The sequence below is a fragment of the Mustela nivalis genome, assembly GCF_964662115.1.
Source record: "Mustela nivalis genome assembly, chromosome: 1".
NCBI lineage: Eukaryota > Metazoa > Chordata > Mammalia > Carnivora > Mustelidae > Mustela > Mustela nivalis.
The window spans coordinates 211,765,347-211,784,997 of record NC_139020.1 but is presented as its reverse complement, the minus strand read 5'-3'; the positions used below and the strand labels follow the sequence as shown (position 1 = coordinate 211,784,997).

Genomic DNA, 19,651 nt, shown 5'->3' with positions numbered 1-19,651 from the left:
GGCTCCCTGGGGCGGCGGGGGGGGGCACCCCGCAGGGGGAGCGCAGGCAGGAGCCCGGTGCGGCTTCAGGATGGAGCCCAGGGGAGATGCTGGTGAGGGAGCGGGGGATTGCAGCTGCCTCTTTCCCTGTCAAAGACCTTCCCACACGGGGAGACACGCGGCAGAAGACTGCAGCTTTATTGTGGGGACGCGGGGAGGGGTCAGTTGGGACAGCCGTAGACGATCATGTCCTCCGCGAAGTTGGCCAACTCTTTGCACTGTTTCTCGTTCTCCTCGTCCTGGCATTCTTCAGCCTCGGGCCACAGCTCGACCCACGTGTCTTTGCCGATGATGTACCTGATGCTGGTGGGGGAGGGGGAGGCAGGACCGGTCAGGGGCAGGGCGGGGCTGGGAGGGCGGGGCGACCCTGGGCAGGCCCCGGGCTGGCACTCACTTGGGTTTCTGTCCCCACAGGTCGGAGGAAACGCCCCACATGAGGTAGCGCTTCCCCTCCTTCAGCTTCAAGGCTTCTCTGCACTTGATGTGGCTGATGAACTTGCGTTCTTCCTTAACCCGCACCTCGTCAGTGCCTGGAGGGTAGGCAGTGGGAGCTGAGCGCCGCGGCGGGAGGAAACTGGGAGGAGGGGGCGGGACTGTGCGGCAGAGGGCGGAGTGCAGGGCTGACCTGATTTGATGATCTGGTCGATGACCATGATGTAGTCGTCAAAGGCGTCCGAGGGCTCCTTTCTGAGGAGTCTGGTCTTGTACACTGCGGGGGAGGGGGTGGGGGCGTGGGGGTCACCCTCACCCACAAGCGCACCTGCGCACATGGCCTCCCCCCCCAACTCCCGCCCAAGCAGATCCATGCTGGATCCCAGCCCATCCTGCAACAGTCCCTGCCCCCGCCCAGCCCATCCGCCACACACGATCCTATACGCAGCCACCTAGGACTACAGTCCCTGCACAACCACAGCCACAGACACTGCTGCTCACACGCACTCACGCGTGCGGAAACCCGCTTACCGTAGTCCACGCCCGGCTCGCAGGCCTTGTCCAGCCGGTACTCCTCAGTGACCTTGTCTGCCTGGTGCATGAAGCAGTTCTCTGCGGGGTGGATGAGTGGGGGGCGCGGCTGTACCCTACGTCTCCTCCAGGACCCACCACTCCTGGGCCCGTTCCTCTGAGTGCAGTCCCCCCCCACCCCCACCCCGGAAGGAAGGAGGATCCAGGGGGTGTGGTCACCGCTTCTCCAACCCCCTGTGCTCACCCTCAGCACAGCGACACAAGTCCTGGTGGCAGAGTTTGCTCAGTAGGCCGTCGTCTTTCTCCGGGTGGTAGAACTGGACACAGTTCTCATCTGTGGGCATAGTGGTGCGGAAGGGTCAGAGGGCTCGGGCCTCCAGCCCAGAGAGCCGGGAGGCTTGGATTCCAGTCCCTCAGACCTGGAGATGGCAGGTCCCCAGTGCTGGGGCCCTCGGACCTGGAGATGGTACGTCTCCAACCCTGGGACCCTCAGCAGCCCCCACCTTTCAGATCCCTGGGACCCTCAAGCCCCCAGGGCCCAGGTCAGCTGCTCACCCAGGTTGTAATAGGAGTAGACCTTGACGGACCCAGGCTGGATCAGCCCCACATTGAAGTACTGGTGCACTCGGAAGGATATACAGTGCTCCTGCTGATGCGGGATCTGTGGGGAAGGAGGAGGCCGGTCAGTGGGATGACACGGAGGGGAGGCCAGCCCGGGCACTGGGGGTTGGAGAAAATGAAGGATGAAGGCGGGATACGGGTGGGGAGGGTGGAAGGAAGCAGAGGAAGCTCTGCCAAAAGATTTAGCAGACTTCAAAAAATTCATGTTCTGGTTCTCCAAGGCTCGCAACTAGACTGCACTCATCGGCCTCCTTCCTTCCCAAGAGTGGCCATGTGGTTGAGTTCTGGCCAACGGACTGCCATCTATGCCCATAAAAACATCCCGTGCTTAACGATACTGAATAGTTATTTAAAAGTTGCTGGGACACCGGGGTGGCTCTGTTGGTTAAATGTCTGCCTTCAGCTCGGGTCATGATCTCGGGGTCCTGAGTTTGAGTCCGGCACTGGGCTCCCAGCCCAGCGGGGAGCCTGCTTCTCCCTCTCCTGGGTTGACCACCTTTTTCCACATGCCCCTTTCTCCACCACCCAGCAGTAGGGACCCCATCTCCCCTAGCCTGGGCCTGGCTTGACCCAGAGGAAGGACAGCCAGCTAGAGGTCAGGTACCCATTGGAGGCTTTACCTTGTCCAGGTAGAGGATGAGGGTGTTCTTATTAGACAGCTTATTGTCCAGCTCATATTTAGAGAAGTATTTCTCGATACCGCTCAACTGGGGGAAGAGTAGAACTTGTGAAAATCCTCCTTAGTCTTCTTCCAGACCCCAGAGTTCTTCCCACTGATCCCAGCCCCCAAACCCACAAGCCCTTCATACATCATTGAGGTCATCAATGTCAGGAGAAAAGCCAGTCATCATGGATATATCCAGGATCGACATGGCAGCATCTGTTGGTCCCAGGTACCTGATTGGGGCAGAGAGAGGACAGTCAGGTCCCAGGGTGGGGTCAGCCCTGGGGGTCAGTTCCTGGACAAGGGGGGGTCTGATCAGAGGTTCCTAGTTCCCACATAGCAGCACAGAGCAATATTCGATTTTAGGAGACATTCCCCAAAGGGACTAAGGGAAAGGCAGTATGATGGTCAAGGAGACTAACAGCTCAGGCTCTAGAGCCCAATTGCATGGGTTCAAATCCCAGCTCTATATGACCTCTGATGAGTCCCTTGCCCTCTCCATGCCTCAGTTCTTCTAGAAAATAAAGACAAGAAAATGTTACCATGGTCTAGATCAGTAACACCGGGGTACAGTAATCACAACTGCATAAAGTACAAATCTTGTTTCTAGCTCTCCAGTCCACCAATCGCTTTGCAAATAACAGATGCTCATCACAGTCAATGACCAATCACACCACTTCTTTCAAGTCCATCAGTGCCAAGTCACTGAGCCGCCATTAGTGCATGAACTGTCATGCACTGATAGCGTGACCTGTGATTGTGTTAATTCTTTATCAACCCACCTGACGTTTTGGGAAAATGAGTTATTGAAAGAGGGAACTAGCCAACAAAGATGAAAGCACGGCAGAGAAATGAAGACTGGTTAAAGACGGGTACTGCTGGAGGTAAAATTTGAATAGCACACAAACGGAGCTAGAGAAAAAACAGCAAGCTGCGGGAATGTCCCCCCTGCTGCAATTTGAGGGGCCGGCTATGCAGTGGGAGGAACCTGGGGGAACACGAGCCCATCAACACAAGTGAGAAGAATGGCTGTGACCAAAGGTGCAGCTGTCCCAGAGGAAGCAACACTGGCAGAGACGCAGCCGTAACTCTTGGGTATCTCGTGACACTGGCCACTGCAAGGATTAAGTGTTGGAAGTTGACCTAACTTAGAAGGGCACATGACAATTCACAACTTCATAGGAAGGATGCCTGCTTTATCCATAACCTAAGTTACACAAAGAGGAGGAAGGAGGTGCTTTCCAACCACAGGTTCTTTTGATAAGTGTTTTACGAAGGAGAAAAACAAATCACTTCCATCACAATGTTCTGATGTTTTCATTTACAGCATCTTAAACAAATTCTCGTCTTGCTGTCATTTTCATTTCTCTGTATCTTTAAAACCGGCAATATGAGAGTTTTCGATGTTGTGATAAAACACTTTCAAGGTCATGGAACAACTGTAACTTCCCCCATTGATTATTGGGATTGCTTGTACCGTCTCGCCTCTGTGGCCACGGCTAGTCTCGGACTGCTGAGGGCAGTGAGGGCAGTGAGGGCTGTGTCCGTGGCATCTACCTCCTCGGGGGACTTCACACAATACCAGAGGCACAATGCGCTCTTGGAAAGGATTAGGTACCGCAGATATTATTCGTGAGAAGTCTTGTTATGGACAGAGGAATGGTCAAGATGACCCCCCAGTGAGCTATTGTCACTTACCTGGTACAGATGTTAAGACGCATGGTGCTCTTGGCATCCTGAGGCTTCTTGCCTAGGAACACAGAAGACAGAAAAATGGGAGGGGGGGGGTCCTTGGGTCCCGATTCAGGCGGGAGGGCAGACATTAGAATGAGGTTAAGGGAAGGATAACAGGTAGGGGCTTTACTCCATTTACCCTCATCAGGGACTCGTTGAATGTTAACCCTGAGGTCAAAGTTCTTGCAGGAGGCTTGGCTTTTGGGCTTGGCATAGTACATTGTCACCACCTGGTGGAATAGGGCGGGCAATGAAGTGTCAGCCCCCCTGAGTTGAGAAGGAGAGGGTCGCTCTGGGGCAGAGGGGTTGAGAGAAAGTGGCGGGCCAAGTGGATGTGTGTTCCTGTGTCTTACCGACAAGGTGCCTTCTCCTTTTCCTTTAGCTATCACTTCGAAATTCTCATTTTTCTTGGTCTGCAGGGAGTAGGGAGAAAGAAGAGAGGATGTCGGGAACGAAGCCTTCCCTTGGGTATAGTAATCATCTGCTCTCCTTCCTGCCTCTGGCAAACCCTGGCTGGTGTGCAGGGTGATAGCAAGGAGGGTTTGGTTCGGCCACTGTACCTCTTCTGACCGCAGGAGGCTAGCAGACTCCCAGAGGATGAGGTGCTTGATCTCACTGTTTCGGCTGGGCAGTTTGATGGACACCTCCAGGTTCAAGTCCTTGTGGCGAGGGACATCTTTCTGGTATTGGGCCAAGGCTTGGAATACCATGAAGGTGGCCTAGAACCCAAGAGAGAGGAAGAGTCTCAGATCAGAGGGAGAAGGCACTAAGACTGTAGCCTAGGATGCCACCCCCACCCCCAGAGAGGGTAAGGATGAGATTGGGGGTTGTTAGACACTGAGGACATGCTCCACATTCTCCAAGGGATAGAGGCTTATACCAGAACTTGGAGACACTGACAACAAGTCTTGTATTCACCAGAAATTGCAGGCATAAGACTGAGGCTGTAGCAATACCGAGAATGTGGTCCAAACTTATCCAGAGGAGAGTCTAAGGTAAGAGTTTGGAGCCAAATGAAATGTGTTTAGAACCCGCTTGTGAAAAAAGAATGAAGTTGAAGCCTGGGGTCACTGACCATATGACCTAGAATCCAAAAGGGATACTGAGAGTATGACTGACAGCTTGCCAGAAAGAAAGGGGGTCAAACCGGAGTCTGAGGTTTTTGAAACCATGGCCTAGAACCCACCAGGGAGAGAAAGGCTGGGAGTCTGGTGGAGCTGAGGACCTGGTCTAGAACCCACAGGAAGACGAGCTAACATGGAGTCGGGTGGAGCTGAGGACCTGGTCTAGAACCCACAGGAAGATGTGCTAACATGGAGTCGGGTGGAGCTGAGGACCTGGTCTAGAACCCACAGGAAGATGTGCTAACATGGAGTCGGGTGGAGCTGAGGACCTGGTCTAGAACCCACAGGAAGACGAGCTAACATGGAGTCGGGTGGAGCTGAGGACCTGGTCTAGAACCCACAGGAAGATGTGCTAACATGGAGTCGGGTGGAGCTGAGGACCTGGTCTAGAACCCACAGGAAGATGTGCTAACATGGAGTCGGGTGGAGCTGAGGACCTGGTCTAGAACCCACAGGAAGACGAGCTAACATGGAGTCGGGTGGAGCTGAGGACCTGGTCTAGATACCTGGAGGCTCAGAACACAGCTTGGGGCATTCAGAATGTAGTCTAGATCCCATAGGTGGGTTCACAATTGAAAAAGCCTGATCTCTCAAATCCACTCCAGCCCCTCTGGCTTGTGGGAAAGAAGGACTTCCCCTCAGTCTCAATGTCTTCTCTTGGAGGCCAGTGGGAGGCCAGAGGAAGTAGGCATGCAGGTGCTTGGGGGATATGGGGTCACTTGCCTGGGTGGAACCATAGCCACCTCCGTAGTATCTCTGCTCATTGAGCCAGCGCACGACAGGAGGTGCAGAGTCAAAGTCTTTGAGCAGCAGCAGGGCCAAGAGGGCGTAGGATGTGGCTTCCACACTATAGAGCTTCTGGTTAGGCTCCTCCCAGCGTTCCCTGTCTGTGGAGAGAACCCCCACCGCCCCATGCTCACTGCTCTGTCCAGCCTGGAGATGGCTCAGAGAAAGCTCAGAAGACCACAACCCCTAGACTTCTTGGTGTTCAAGTATCCTTATATGCAAGGCCCTCAACCTGCTGGCTCCTGCCTCATTCTCTTCTCTCATTAACCTTTACTCTTCCACTTGAATTCTCAACTGTACCCCCACTGAGCTATAGGAGATTCCCTAAACTGTCCATTCTCATTATTTCCTCTCAGTCTTTTGATATTCTGTTCCCTCTACTTGGAGAACCTCTTCTCCACTTAACTCCTGTTAATCTCATCCTGCACAATTTGACTTCAGTGGTACCCCAAGACTGGGTGACAGACCCCTGTCTTTCCTTCTGTCTCTCAAAACATCCTACACTCTCTTGTTCCAGCATTATCATGCTCCATAGCAATCTATTAACTCACATCTTTCCTCAACTGGAGTGTGGGGCCATGATGGCAGGGGCTATACTGATTCACTGTGATGTCCCAGGTGCCTAAGAAAGTAGTTATGGCAGAGATTGTTATTAAGAACCGTTCTCTCCTCTTCCTGGGCACACAGTTGGACTACATCTCCCACATATCTTTGCAGGCAGGTATGTCCATATGATGGAGCTCTGGACAATGGAATGGGCACTGGCAGTGACAGGGACCCCTTCCATGCCTGGTCTACGTCCTTTGCATAATCCTCCTGACTCTTTCTCCTTCTACTTGGATGGAGTGGGTTCCAAGCACCTGGAGTGGCAGAGCCATGAATAGATAGAGGCTGGGATCTGGGCATTAGTGTAAGGAGGAGATCCATCCATGAACAACAAACTTCTATTGTGTTAAACCACTTCGGTATATGTTACATCATGTTTCTTGACTATGTTCCATCAATCAGGGCAAACCTGGTACAGATCATCACTGGAACCAATGATTAAGTGCTCACTAGGTGCCAGGCACTGTGATAAATTGCCCATGGCATTATCTTGTCTAATCCCAAAGACCCTTGAGATAATGTTAATGTTAGGACAACAGGAGTGACAGAGCCCTTATGGGGTGCTAGACCTTCTACCTGCATTACTTGTTCAATCTACACAACCACCTACGATGTAAATATCATCTTCAGATGAGGACCAGAGAGGTTCAGTGACTTGTACAAAGTCACACAGTGAGAACATGGCAGAGCGGGATCTGAATTGGGGTCTGTCTGATGTCAGAGCCCACGTCCTTGCTCCTGGGTCATAGCAAGTGCTCAATACACACTTGTTGAATGAAGAAGGCCATGGACCTTCTCGTGGAGCTTACAATGAGAACTTCGCACGCCTCAGAGCCACCCACCCAGCATGGCTTAGCACCATCCACTCCAGCTCACCTTGAATCTGCCCATCGCAGCACAGCTTAGCACCCTGCATGCCAGTTCAAGATGGCCTCCCCCAACCCCAGCCATGCATTCCTCTTTTACCTCGTTAGGCTGCCCCTCACCTTTGGCTGTCCTCAGGAATTTTCTGAGGAGGTTTCCCTCCAGCTTGCCTATCTGGGCGAGGGCATAGCCAGCAATGGCCACAGAATAGGATCTCTGCAGGTTCTCGTAGTGGGCTTCAAGATACTGTCCTGCCTTATTGATGCTGCCCGGCAGGCTCTATAAGAAAGAGGATCGAGTACTTTGGTAAGTTGGACATTACTGCCACAGAGAGCTGGTAAGGATCACAAAGGCACCACTTCTTGGGTACCAGGATGGTTTCCGTCCTTAGGACACATCTGTCTTGGATCGATCTTCCCTCTCCCACACCCCCACTGGGTTTTCCAGACATTTAGTCACCATGAGCTGCCTTGTTGTTGAATACCTAAAAGTTGCCAGGGATAGTTTATATAACCAGCAGTGTCCCGGTAGCTGCTTAAGGCCTCCAGTGTGTGTTTGGGGATAGGGGAGGAGGGTGGCTAGTTTACAGATCTCCAGTTACTGTAAGGGAAATACTCCCACTGTGGTCAGTTTCAAGCTACCACCATGACATGCCTGAACATGGAGTGGAGAAGAGATGTCTCAGATAGGCACTTGTGAGCTAGTGTGAATGATTCAGCATCCTGCTGGGAGTTCCTCTTGTCTCATCATCAGCTTCCTAGCTAACACTTACTATATATGCCAGCCTATTTTTTTTTTAATTTTTAAAATTAACATATAATGTATTATTAGCCCCAGGGGTACAGGTTTGTGAATCGCCAGGTTTACACACTTCACAGCACTCACCATAGCACATACCTTCCCCAATGCCTATAACCCCACCCCCCTCTCCCTACCCCCACCCCCACAACCCTGTTTGTTTTGTGAGATTAAGAGTCTCTTATGGTTTGTCTCCCTCCTGATCCCATCTTGTTTCATTGATTCATTTCCTACCCCCCATCCCCCCCAACGTTGCCTCTCAACTTCCTCATATCAGGGAGATCATATGATAATTGTCTTTCTCTGATTGACTTATTTCGCTCAGCATAATACCCTCTAGTTCCACCCACGTGGTCCCAAATGTATGCCAGTCTATTTTTATCATCATTCTTACTGCACAGATGAGAATACTGAGACCCAGAGAGAGGAGGGGTAGAGGAAGACTCGATCTGTAGTGTTTGCGGATTTTCATGGTGTAAATACAACCGTGGCCAATTTCAAACCACAGATGTGGAGGCAGTGAACGCAGAGTTGGGAAGAGGTGGGCAGTAGCACAGCGTCTGATAGTATTTCCACCATATACGTGTGCAAAGAACCTCGAGGTGGATGGGTGTATCAAGGATAATGATGAAAGTGAATAATTGGGAAGTGATGAGTTTTGAGTGTTTTTTTTAACCTGTTTTTAAATGTTTAATGCATCGTCTAATTTACTTAAATGTAAACTTCTATGACTTAATTTTAAAAAAGATTTTATTTATTTATTTGAGAGAGCAAGTGAGAGAGAGCACAGGCGCAGAGGGAGAGGGAGTGGGAGAAGCAGGCTCCCGCTGAGCAGGGAGGCCAAATATTGCTGTGTTGTAGTAGAAAATAACCCTTTTGCCTGCCCAGCTACCTCTCCTTCATCTACTTCCGACTTTTGTAGGAACTTTTCTTTCATTTACGTGCCACAATGGAAGTGGCCATATTTGCCAGTAAGTTCTACTTCTGGCCTCAGCTGATTGGCCCAGCTGTGATCACATGAGCATGATGGAGCCAATCAGAACCAGTCCCTGGGGGGGGGGGCTCCTGGTTGGCTCAGTCATTAAGCCTTTGCCTTCTGGCTCAGGCCATGATCCCAGAGTCCTGCAATGGACCCCCCATGGGACTCCCTGCTCAGCAGGGAGCCTGCTTCTCCCTCTCCCTCTGCCTGCTGCTCCCCCTACTTGTGCTCACTCTCTCTCTCTATTAACTAAATAAATAAACTCTTAAAAAAAAAGGGGGGGGGGACGCCTGGGTGGCTCAGTTGGTTAAGCAGCTGCCTTCGGCTCAGGTCATGATCCCAGCGTTCTGGGATCGAGTCCCACATTGGGCTCCTTGCTCAGCGGGGAGCCTGCTTCTCCCTCTGCATCTGCCTGCCATTCTGTCTGCCTGTGCTCGCTCTCTCCCCCTCTCTCCCTCTGATAAATAAATAAAATCTTTTAAAAATATATATAAAAAAAAATAAAAAAGAACCATTCCCCGGGAATCTGATAGCCTTGGTTAGGCTATTCCCCCAAAGAAGGCAGCCAGCCACATTCTGCCCAGCTGGGTAGGTGGCAGAGAAAAAGGAATTATTTGGCACAGAAGGGCCTGGGTTCCTCTTGGGCACTAAAGATTACCCCCCTCCCACCCCGGCTCCCTCTCTTTTCTGGGTTCCAACTAAGGGAGCAGCTGGCTGACGTGAGATCCTGGGCTTCCGGACTTGGTAAGCTAAAGGTCAAACACGCTACTCTTAAAAACCCAGGACAAAGCAAATAGAGCAATTACAAAGACTCTCAGAAGCCAATCTTTCTAAGTGTCTCCGCTTCAAAGCCAAAACCAGAGGAAAAGGAAATAGCCGTAAGACAACATTTTTAATCATTTCCCTTTAATGGTTCCTTTGAAAATTTCCTAAAAGACAGGCACCTGGATAGCTCAGTCAAACACCTGACTCTGGATTTTGGCTCAGGTCAGATCTCAGGGTCCTGAGATGGAGCCTTGCATAGGGGCTCTGTGCTTAGCAGGGAGCCTGCTTGAAGTTCTCTCTCTCTCCCTCTCTCCCCCATGTTCTCTCTCTCAAGTAAATAAATCTTTAAAAAAAAATAGAAAGGAAAAGAAATTTCCTAAAAAGATCTCTCAGACTAAGAAAAATAGTCTTGATGTTTTCTTAGCTCTCTGTTGTGAGTTTTCTTTAGGGAAGCAGCAAGGATACAAGGCACTGATCTGGCGGGAGTGACGTGGAAAGTGGGCTTGAGCGGGCTTTGGTTGACATTGGTGAAAACTCTCTGAAAATGGTAAAGCAGAGAGAAAGGACCTGCTCTTTGATCTCTTTGGGTCTCAGTTTTCTCTTCTGTAAACTGGGGATAAGAAGAGTAGCCGGCCTCTTGGGCTCTTACAGGATTACAGGACTTAACCACGGGAAGATCTTAGATGAGCATCCTAGTTAATGACCCCCAAATGCTGGGTGTTATTATGGCCACCGTGGTGGTTGTTATTGCACTGGGGAGGACAGAGAATCACCCAGATGTAACACCTCACCTCCACGGTGGATGTGCCCTGGGTAGGGGAGGGGAGCAGGGCAGACACTTACGTTGACCTGTCCTTGGCAAATATCTTCAGCCTCTTTCAGTGCAATGAGGACAAAGGCTGTGAGGGACACGTCCTTCTCCTTAGAATCCCGGAAGCCACCCTAGAATAGGAAGCAGGAAACAAGGATAGGGTCACCAGTGTGTTCCCATTTGGTGACCAATCCCCTTGCCGGGTGAGTAGGTCAAGGCGGAGCTGAACCTCTCCTCAGCGTCTCCTTAGGAGGCTACTCTCTTCAGTGTTCATTCACTCAGCCCATGTCACTGGTGCTGTGAATAAGATGGTGGGAAAGAACCAGACACTAGCCCAACCCTCATGGAGCTTTCCGTATGGTAGGGGAGACAGACATGAACCAACCAGTTCACCAAAAGATATATCATTACAGACTGATGAGTGCTGTGCAGGAGAAGTGGGTGTGGGAGTGAGAGTGGACAAGGGGAGTGTGACTCAGCTGGGGAGATCAGGAATGATGTTGCTGGGGGATGATGGAGTTAGCATGCCAGGCGGTGGGAACAGCATGTGCAAAGGCCCTGTGGCAGGAGAGAGCAAGGATCCCAGCAGTACAGATGGAGTATGGATAGGGGTAGGAGGACAGCTGTGAGACTGGACACCTGAAAGTTCAGGCTAAGGCAGTGATTCTCTAACTTATGCATGCATCAGCATCATGCAGGTGGGGTGGGGTAGGGTTTGTCGAAACTGATTCCTAGGCCGTCTCCCTAAAGTTTCCGATTCCATGCACCTAGGGTCCAGCCTGAGGACATGCATTACTAACAAGCTTGCAACGATGCTCCTGCTGCTGGCAGAGTGAAGGGAGAAGGACTTTGGTTTTGCCCTAGACTCTGAAGGCCTCTAGTCTTTGCACTGGAAGAGCGACACTCCAGGCCAAGGGGTAGTGTTTTCTCCTATGTATCCTGGGACTTCCGGGAGCCCCTTCCCCAGCCTGCCCTGAACTCCTGCCTCTTACAATCATCTCTTGGTGAATCACTGGCCCATCCTCATTGAAGATCCCGTCGGGTTTCTGCTTCTCCATGATCAGCCATTTGACTGCCCCACAGAGGACCTGGGAATCGATGGCGATGAGGTCGGTGGCCAAAGAGAAGACCTTGACCACGTAGGCCGTCAACCTGAGGGCAGGCACCGAGCGTGAGGCAGTCGCCTCCGGGATCCAGAGACTGCCATTTCAGCACACCAGTGAGCAGAGAGGGGCAGGGCCTGGCCGGGCTGGCCCCGCTTCTCCCTTCTAAGTGCAGACCCAGCCTAGCTGCGGGAGGCGCTTGATGACCGCAAGCCACGTGCCTCTACGGGCTGAAGCTCTAGAGCTGGGCACAGGGCTGTGTGGACGAGGCTCCCCGGGACCACACCAGGCCGCCCCGCTCTGTGGGGTATGAGGATGACTTGCCAGGTGCTGGACGCCCGGTCCTTGAAGGCCGCGAAGGCTGAGTTGCCTTGTCGGAAGGCCAGCTGCTGGGTGTACCCTGCAGGGAAGCGAGAAGAGTCAGCCTAGGAGCAGGGGCTGAGTGGGGGCGGTGCCCGGCATGGGTATGTCAGCAAGGGGAGGGACTTAGAGGACAGGGGATCGGAGAGGAAAGAGGGGGCTCAGCCAGGAGCAGGGAAGTCTGGGGGGAAGGCAGAGGTGAGGGTGCTGCGATCCGAGAGAAAAGGAGGAGGAGGTTCTCAGAGGAGAGGGCTTCCAAGAGGAGAACGGTCTCAAGGGGCTTCAGGGAGAGAGGGAGCTCCCTAGGTCTCAGAGGAGCCCAGGGTCTCAGAGAGGGGAAAGGTCCCCTGGGAGGTCTTTGAGAAGAAGGGGTCCAGATCAGAGAGGGGCTTCGAGGAGGGGCGGGGCCTCAATGGGGGGCCAGGTCTCAGGGAGGATACATCTTGGGAAGGGGGCTGAAGGGGGGGCGGGTCTCCAACGTGGGCTTACCCTTCTTCTTCTTATTATTTTTTTTTTAAAGATTTTTATTTATATATTTGACAGAGAGATCACAAGGAGGCAGAGAGACAGAGAGAGAGAGGAGGGGGAAGCAGGCTCCCCGCTGAGCAGAGAGCCCGATGCGGGGCTCCATCCCAGGGCCGGGATCATGACCTGAGCTGAAGGCAGAGGCTTAACCCACTGAGCCACCCCAGCGCCCCGCGGGCTCACCCTTCTTGATGATTTCCAAGGCGTCCTGCCGCTTCTCCAGGCCGAACTTCTCCCACTGCTCCGTCTGGTCCAGGTAATGCACCGCGATGACGGTGGGTGTCATGCCGATCATGTTTTGCTCCCCACAGCCCGACGGGGTCACGATGAGGTGGTGCAGACGGCCCCCATCGATGGCGTCCTCTGCCATCTGAGCCACCGGGGTCCCTGCAGCCGGGTGGGAGGACCGCGCTCAAGCACCATGGGGTCGGGTGAGGAGGGTTAGGGCTGTGAGCCGTGATCCCAGGCTCCAAACAGGCTTGTGCTTCATAGGAGAACTCTGGGCCCTGAGTCCTCTGGTTACACCAGTGGAAAACTAATTCCAGGAGCAATCGTGCTTCGTGCTGTTTGCCAAGCGCTGTTCTAGAGAACCTCTCTAGTATCTCATTTAATCCTCTCAAGGCTCCTTTGATAGAGGTACCGGTTTTCACCTCCTTCGCGGATGAGGAAACTAAGCGTCTCTACCCCAAACCTCACTGCTTGCAAGATGCCTTTCCAGCGACTTCTTTTCCCTTCTTGCGAAACTCCCCCATCCCAGGCATTTAAGTTCCAAAATTTCCTGCCTTTGAACTATACTGTTTCTCATTTAAATTTCTTTATCAGCAAAAGCTGTTTGCTGAACTAAATACCACCTGGGGTCTTCTACCAAACCCATCAAGGAGGTGGCCCGCTGTCCTAGTGGAAGTGGAGAGGGGAAGCACAGTCATAAATAGACCCAGAATTAGGTGGGACTGTGTTCCCTTCTCCAGGGTTGTGCCCCCCGGGGTCAGGGCCAGTCAGTGGCGGCTCACCTTGCAGGAGGATCCTGGTCTCCAAATCTGTGTCTGGGACTTGGTCGCTGAGGTCTGCCGCACGGATTTCCACTTTCTGCTCTCCCCCTGCCGCGGAAGAGGAGAGAAGGATGCCACCGGCTGTCTCCCACCAGGCCACCATGCCCTCTGTCACCACCGGGGCCTCAAACCCTCTGCTGTGGCTGACTCACCCTTTCCTTTCTCTTCTGGATTCAGTGTGTGAACAGCCACAGTCTGGTTGACTCTGACTCCTTCCGGCTGAACCATGTTGGGATGGGGGATGGCGGGGAGAGGTCAGGTGAATAAAGGAACAGAGACATAACTGGTCAGCAAAGACACTGTCCTTCTGGGGATTACTGTAGCACAGGCACAACGGAATCACCTGTCCTAGCTGTGTGACCGGGAGTCAATTCCTTACCTTCTCTGTGCCTTGGCTTCCTCCCTTTGAAAGAGGAAGCAATGCAAACATCTTCTTCCTATGGTCATCCTGGGAATTAATAACCTTGCTAACAAAGTAACAAACCCCTTTGAAAGCTTCCTCTGTGCTAAGGAGCTTTCTTTACTCTCTGGGGTTAACCTTTTACCTTTGCAACAAACCCCGTGGGTTGAGTACTGTTAGTACAACTCCCATCTCAGAGGTGGGAAACACAGAAAGGTGAAGTCACTGGTCCAATGTCACACAGCTGGTAGAAGAGAGCTGGGTTTTGAACAGGGAAGTCTGGTATTTTTGCGGGGGAGGGGATGGCAGGGGAGGTAGTCAGGCTAAATGTCCCAAGAAAGTCTGTGTTTTTAACTCCGTGCCTTGCAAACGTCTCTAGAACTAAAGAATGTGCATAAGGCACTCAGCACAATGTCTGGCATGCAATACGTGCTCAGTTAAAATAGGGGCTGTCTTAGTGTCAGAATCCCAAAGGATGCTTTCCTGTGTCTACAGAAAGACTTCTGCGGTGGACTGTAGCTGTTAATGCCTTTCCCGAACACAGTCTCCTTTAGGCTGATATTAATGCCCGAATTTTCCTTTGGAGACTGAGTCTCTTCCAGTGGCAAGCTGGTAAATGTCTGACACCCAACTCCCCGGGAAGAAAAGATCCATCTTTTAGCTCTGCTAATTTCCGTGTCATAGCTGCCTTCCAGCTACCAGCACCCGAGTGTGCAGAACTGGGAAGTTGTGGGCACACTAGCTCTCGGGTGTTGGACCATGCCCTAAGCACCCTCCTAGGTTTTCATCTCATCAGTGTCACACTGAACTCGGGCCCCAGGCCAGAGGGATAATAAGAAATATGCCCGTAGGGGGCGCCTGGCTGGCTCAGTTGGAAGAGCGAGTGACTCTTGATGTAGGAGTTGTGAGTTTCAGCCCAACAATGGGTGTAGAGACTACTAAAAAAAAAAAAAAAAGAAAAAAAGAAAGAGAGAGAGAGAACTTAAAAAAAAGTGCTCCTAGATTTATATTTTTATGTATGCTTTAATGGTTAATTATATTCCAGAACATTAAAGTAGTTGAAAAAAAAATGAGTTTAGGTGCCCCTGGCTGGCTGGGTGGGTAGGATGTATGTATGACTCTTGATCTCAGGCTTGTAAGTTCGAGTCCCAGGTTGGGTGTAGAGATCACTTAAAAATAAAATCTTAAAAAAAATATGAATTTGGATCCATTAAAGTTGGGAAAGAAAAATTATAATAAATTCTGGTTTGGGTATAAATAAGACATTTCACTATAAAATAGCACTGTCAGTTTTAAAGCATTTGCTTTTCAGTGTTTCAATATTTTTTCAATTACTTTAACATTTTGGGGGAAAATGAACCATTAATCAATTTTAACCATTAAAAAAAGACACATATATGGGGGCCATATTTTCCCTTTAGATTTGGGAAAGCCAAATGTTGGTTGACTTGATACTATTAGATCCTCTCTGTTTAACACTTTGATCTTTTGTTTATCATGAATTTTTTGACATGAATTTTGATTCCTTACAACACTGTATTAAAATGTTGTCTCTCTTATTTATGATCTCACATTTTGCTTGAAAATATTAATAAAAGATGATAGGAAACTTTTATTTTTATTAACGACTTGATCTCCTATTATATTGACCAATGTTTGTCACTGTAGGAAAGAGTACAAATGTAACTGTTAACATATATATTAAGGATAAAAACCATATGTTAAACTAGAAGTTCTTATGTTCTCACATTGTATGTTACTGCTTTCTAAAATTTGTTGTGTGGGACGCCTGGGGGGCTCAGTCAGTTAGACATCTGCCTTCTGCTCAGGTCCTGATGCCGGAGTCCTGGAATCAACCCCTGCTTTGGTTGGGGGGTGGGTGGCTTCTCCTTCTCCCTCTGCCTGCCTCTCTGCCTACTTATGCCGTCAAATAAATATATAAAATCTTTAAAAAAATTTTGTGAAATATGTTTTCTCCAATTTTTAAGGTCAAAAGAAAAGTCCTATATACTGAAATGTGTTAAAAATATCATAATCAAGGGGTGCCTGGGTGGCTCAGTCATTAAGCGTCTGCCTTCTGCTCAGGTCATGATCTCAGGGTCCTGGGATCGAGTCCTGCACCAGACTCCTTGCTTGGTGGGAAGCCTGCTTCTCCCTCTCCCATTTCCCCCTGCCTGTGTTCCCTCTGTGTGTGCCTCTCTCTATCAAGTAAATAAATCTTTTTAAAAAATCGTATTTGATATTAAATATCAAAAAATTAAAAATTTGATATTAAAATACATTTTCACTTAAAAATGTACCATTGGTTTTTATGACTAAGTTTTTTGGAGCGCCCTAAAAGTCCTCACTCACTGCCCCTAATCCCGGCCCAGCATCTAAACCTATAGGACTCCTAAATTTCCTAAGCTGGACACTGGGCACTCTTAGTGTCTCAGAGTCTGGGTCTCCAACCTGGACTGACAGCAAAGGAGAGAGAGAAGATTCTCCTGAGGGACAAGGGGCAGCAGGGGCCCCAAGGACTCACCACGACCTTCAAGGTCTTCTTGACACCATCGCTGATTACATAGTTGTAGACGGCAGCCTTGACCTCCACCTCATGCAGGCCGAGCTTCAGAGGCACAATGATATAAGGCACGGCGACTGAGGACTTGGGTGGGATTTCTACAGTCTGAAGGTAGCGCTTCTTGGCGGTGGCCAGGCTGCAGAAGGCTGGATTGTAGAGCAGTTCCACCCTGACCTGTAGGGGGTGGGGGAGAGTATCAGTCAAGGGCATGTGCCACAGACCCCCACCCCCAGCTCTCCATCATGACTCTGCCACCCCAGGGACCCACCTTGATTTTCATCGTTTCCTGGTAATTGTAGAGCACGGCTCGGATCTCCACCTGCTCGTTACGCACGACAGAGTAGGGTAGCCGCAGGTCAATGAAGAAGTCTTGCATCACCACGACCTCATAGGGGTCAGCCACGCAGATCCCTGCCCGGGAGAGGAGTGTCAAGGGAAGGAGGCAGACGGCCTCACAGTGCTACCCCTGCCTGCTGGAGCTGTGCCAAGTTCAGCCTGTGGTTGTAGAAGGCCACAGACTGAACAGCGTCAACGGTGATCCATTTCCCGGAGGTGGTGACTGCTGGAAATTGCTGGGATGGGGCTGTTTCCATTTTCTTTCGTTCACAGGTGTGTGCAGGTGGGAAGAACTCAAGTCTGTATCTGTGCTCTCCAAAGTGGTAGCCCAAGGTGGAGGTGGTCACTGGGCACTTGGATTGTGGCTAGCTCCAGTGGGAACTGGACTCCTACTTTTATGTCATTTCACTTCATGCAGATTTAAACTTAACAACTGATGCCTCGTTGTGAATACACCACAACCCCCTGCATTGTACACTTTCAAAGGGTGACTTTTGTGGTAAGTGAATAATATCTCAATGTAGAAAATGATGCTTGATTTAGCGATTGGAAAACTTTTTTTTAAAAAAGATTTTATTTACTTATTTTACAGAGAGAGAGAGAGAAAACGCACAAGCAGGCAGAGAGAGGCAGGCAGAAGGGAAGGGGGAAGCAGACCCCTGCTGAGCAGAGAGCCCGATGCGGGGCTCGATCCCAGGACCCTGAGATCATGACCCGAGCAGAAGGCAGAGGCTTAACCCACTGAGCCACCCAGGTGCCCCTGGAAAATTTTTTAATGTATGTTTGGGCCAGCTTGGATGGCCAATCTACCTTTTCAGCTGTACATTTTACAAATCCTAAAATAAGATCAAAGAAGTAACAGTGAAAGGCTAGGGGCACCTGGCCGGCTCAGTGAGGGAAGCATGTGACTGCTGATCTCGGGGCTGTGAGTTTGAGACCCATGTCAGGTGAAGAGACGGCTTAAAAGAAAAAGTAAAATCTTCAAAAAAGAAAGAAAGAAAGAAAGCACTGCCATTGAGATGCTCTGCAGGTATAAAATAAGTACTAGATTTCGAAGCCTTAGTACAAACAGTGGTAAAATATATCATTCATAATTTTGAGATGTTAATAGGTCATTCTTAAGTATTAACAGATGTATCCTTGTAACATTATTATTAGGGTGACGGTGGTTCATAGATGTTTACAAAATGAGAGAATGTTTACAAAGTGAAAGAATAAAACATGTTGAAAGAATAATATTTTGGATATATTTAGTTATGGAAAATATATAATAAAATGGATTTTAAAAAATATTTTATTTACTTATTTACTTGACAGAGATCACAAGTAGGCAGAGAGGCAGGCAGAGAGAGAGACTCCCCGCTGAGCAGAGATTCCCGATTCCAGGCTCGATCCCAGGACCCTGGGATCATGACCTGAGCCAAAGGCAGAAGCTTGGAGCCACCCAGGCGCCCCTAAAATGGATATTTTTTCAAGTCGGCTCCATGCCCAACGTGGGGCTTGAACTCATGACCCTGAGAACAAGGGTTGCACGCTCTGAGAGCTGAGCCAGCCAGGTGCCCCTCGCCTACTCCTTTTCTATGGGGACTACCAGAAAATTTAAAATTACATAGCGTGCACTGTATTTCCGATGGACAGGGCCGATATACAGGAAGTGAAAATGATGCCAGAAACAATGGTTATTTGCATTGTCACGGTTACTGCATTAAATTCAAGCGAAAGGGAGCGCCTGGGTGGCTCAGTGGGTTAAGTCACTGCCTCCCTCTCAGGTCGTGATCCCAGAGTCCTGGGATCAAGTCCCATTTCGGGCTTTCCCTGCTTTGCCGGGAGCCTGCTTCTGTCTCTCCCTCTGCTTGTGCTCTCTTTCTCTCTGTCAAATGACTAAATAAAATCTTTAAAAAAATTAAATAAATTCAAGCAAAGGGCTGATGCAAGCAACATTTACAAAAACATCATACTGAAAATACTGTTATGCTAAAAAAAAAGCCAAACAAATAAAAATAATATTACACTAAGACATCTATTAAGATTTTTTGCCTTATTCTTCAGTGGTGAAAAAAAATTATCAGAGGCTTGAACGAAATTCTTATTTCCTAACCCTAACCCTGTTCATTGTCTTTGTGATGTCTGCTCTAATCATGGAGCTATTTACCATTTCTTATCTACTATTTGTTTTTACATTTTTTTGAGTTTGTTTTTTAGTCATCTCTACATCCAGCCTGGGGCTCAAACTTGCATCCCCAAGGTCAAGAGTGGCACGTTCCACTGACTGAGCCAGCCAGATGCCCCTGTTTCTACATTTTAAAAAAGATTTTATTTATTTATTTGGCAGAGAGAGATCACAAGTAGGCAGAGAGGCAGCCAGAGAGAGAGAGGAGGAAGCAGGATCCCTGCCGAGCAGAAAGCCCGATGCGGGACTCGATCTCAGGACCCTAAGATCATGATCTGAGCTGAAGGCAGCGGCTTAACCCACTGAACCAACCAGGCGGCCTGTTTCTACATTTTTAAACTCAAATTTAATTTACTATGGTGTGTGAAACAGCAGCTTTTGCACCATAAAT

The 19,651-nt window shown here is 50.0% G+C and overlaps 1 protein-coding gene across 1 annotated transcript in view; it reads right to left on the bottom strand.

The window, feature by feature from the left end:
- Positions 1–159: 159 nt before the first annotated feature.
- The window catches only part of C3 (complement C3), a 33,128-nt gene continuing 13,636 nt past the window's right edge, over positions 160–19,651 (bottom strand). The window contains exons 20-41 of the mRNA XM_082744227.1: positions 17,023–17,165; positions 16,716–16,928; positions 13,944–14,010; positions 13,753–13,839; positions 12,926–13,129; positions 12,182–12,257; positions 11,747–11,906; positions 10,787–10,885; positions 7,524–7,680; positions 5,869–6,032; positions 4,582–4,740; positions 4,375–4,434; positions 4,161–4,251; positions 3,986–4,037; positions 2,433–2,520; positions 2,244–2,330; positions 1,558–1,663; positions 1,247–1,336; positions 1,003–1,083; positions 665–748; positions 434–569; positions 160–342 (exon numbers count right to left, since the gene is read on the bottom strand). Coding sequence (XP_082600353.1) covers positions 201–342; positions 434–569; positions 665–748; positions 1,003–1,083; positions 1,247–1,336; positions 1,558–1,663; positions 2,244–2,330; positions 2,433–2,520; positions 3,986–4,037; positions 4,161–4,251; positions 4,375–4,434; positions 4,582–4,740; positions 5,869–6,032; positions 7,524–7,680; positions 10,787–10,885; positions 11,747–11,906; positions 12,182–12,257; positions 12,926–13,129; positions 13,753–13,839; positions 13,944–14,010; positions 16,716–16,928; positions 17,023–17,165 — 2,546 coding nt within the window. The 3' untranslated portion in view covers positions 160–200. The remainder of the gene's footprint in view (positions 343–433; positions 570–664; positions 749–1,002; positions 1,084–1,246; positions 1,337–1,557; positions 1,664–2,243; positions 2,331–2,432; positions 2,521–3,985; positions 4,038–4,160; positions 4,252–4,374; positions 4,435–4,581; positions 4,741–5,868; positions 6,033–7,523; positions 7,681–10,786; positions 10,886–11,746; positions 11,907–12,181; positions 12,258–12,925; positions 13,130–13,752; positions 13,840–13,943; positions 14,011–16,715; positions 16,929–17,022; positions 17,166–19,651) is intronic.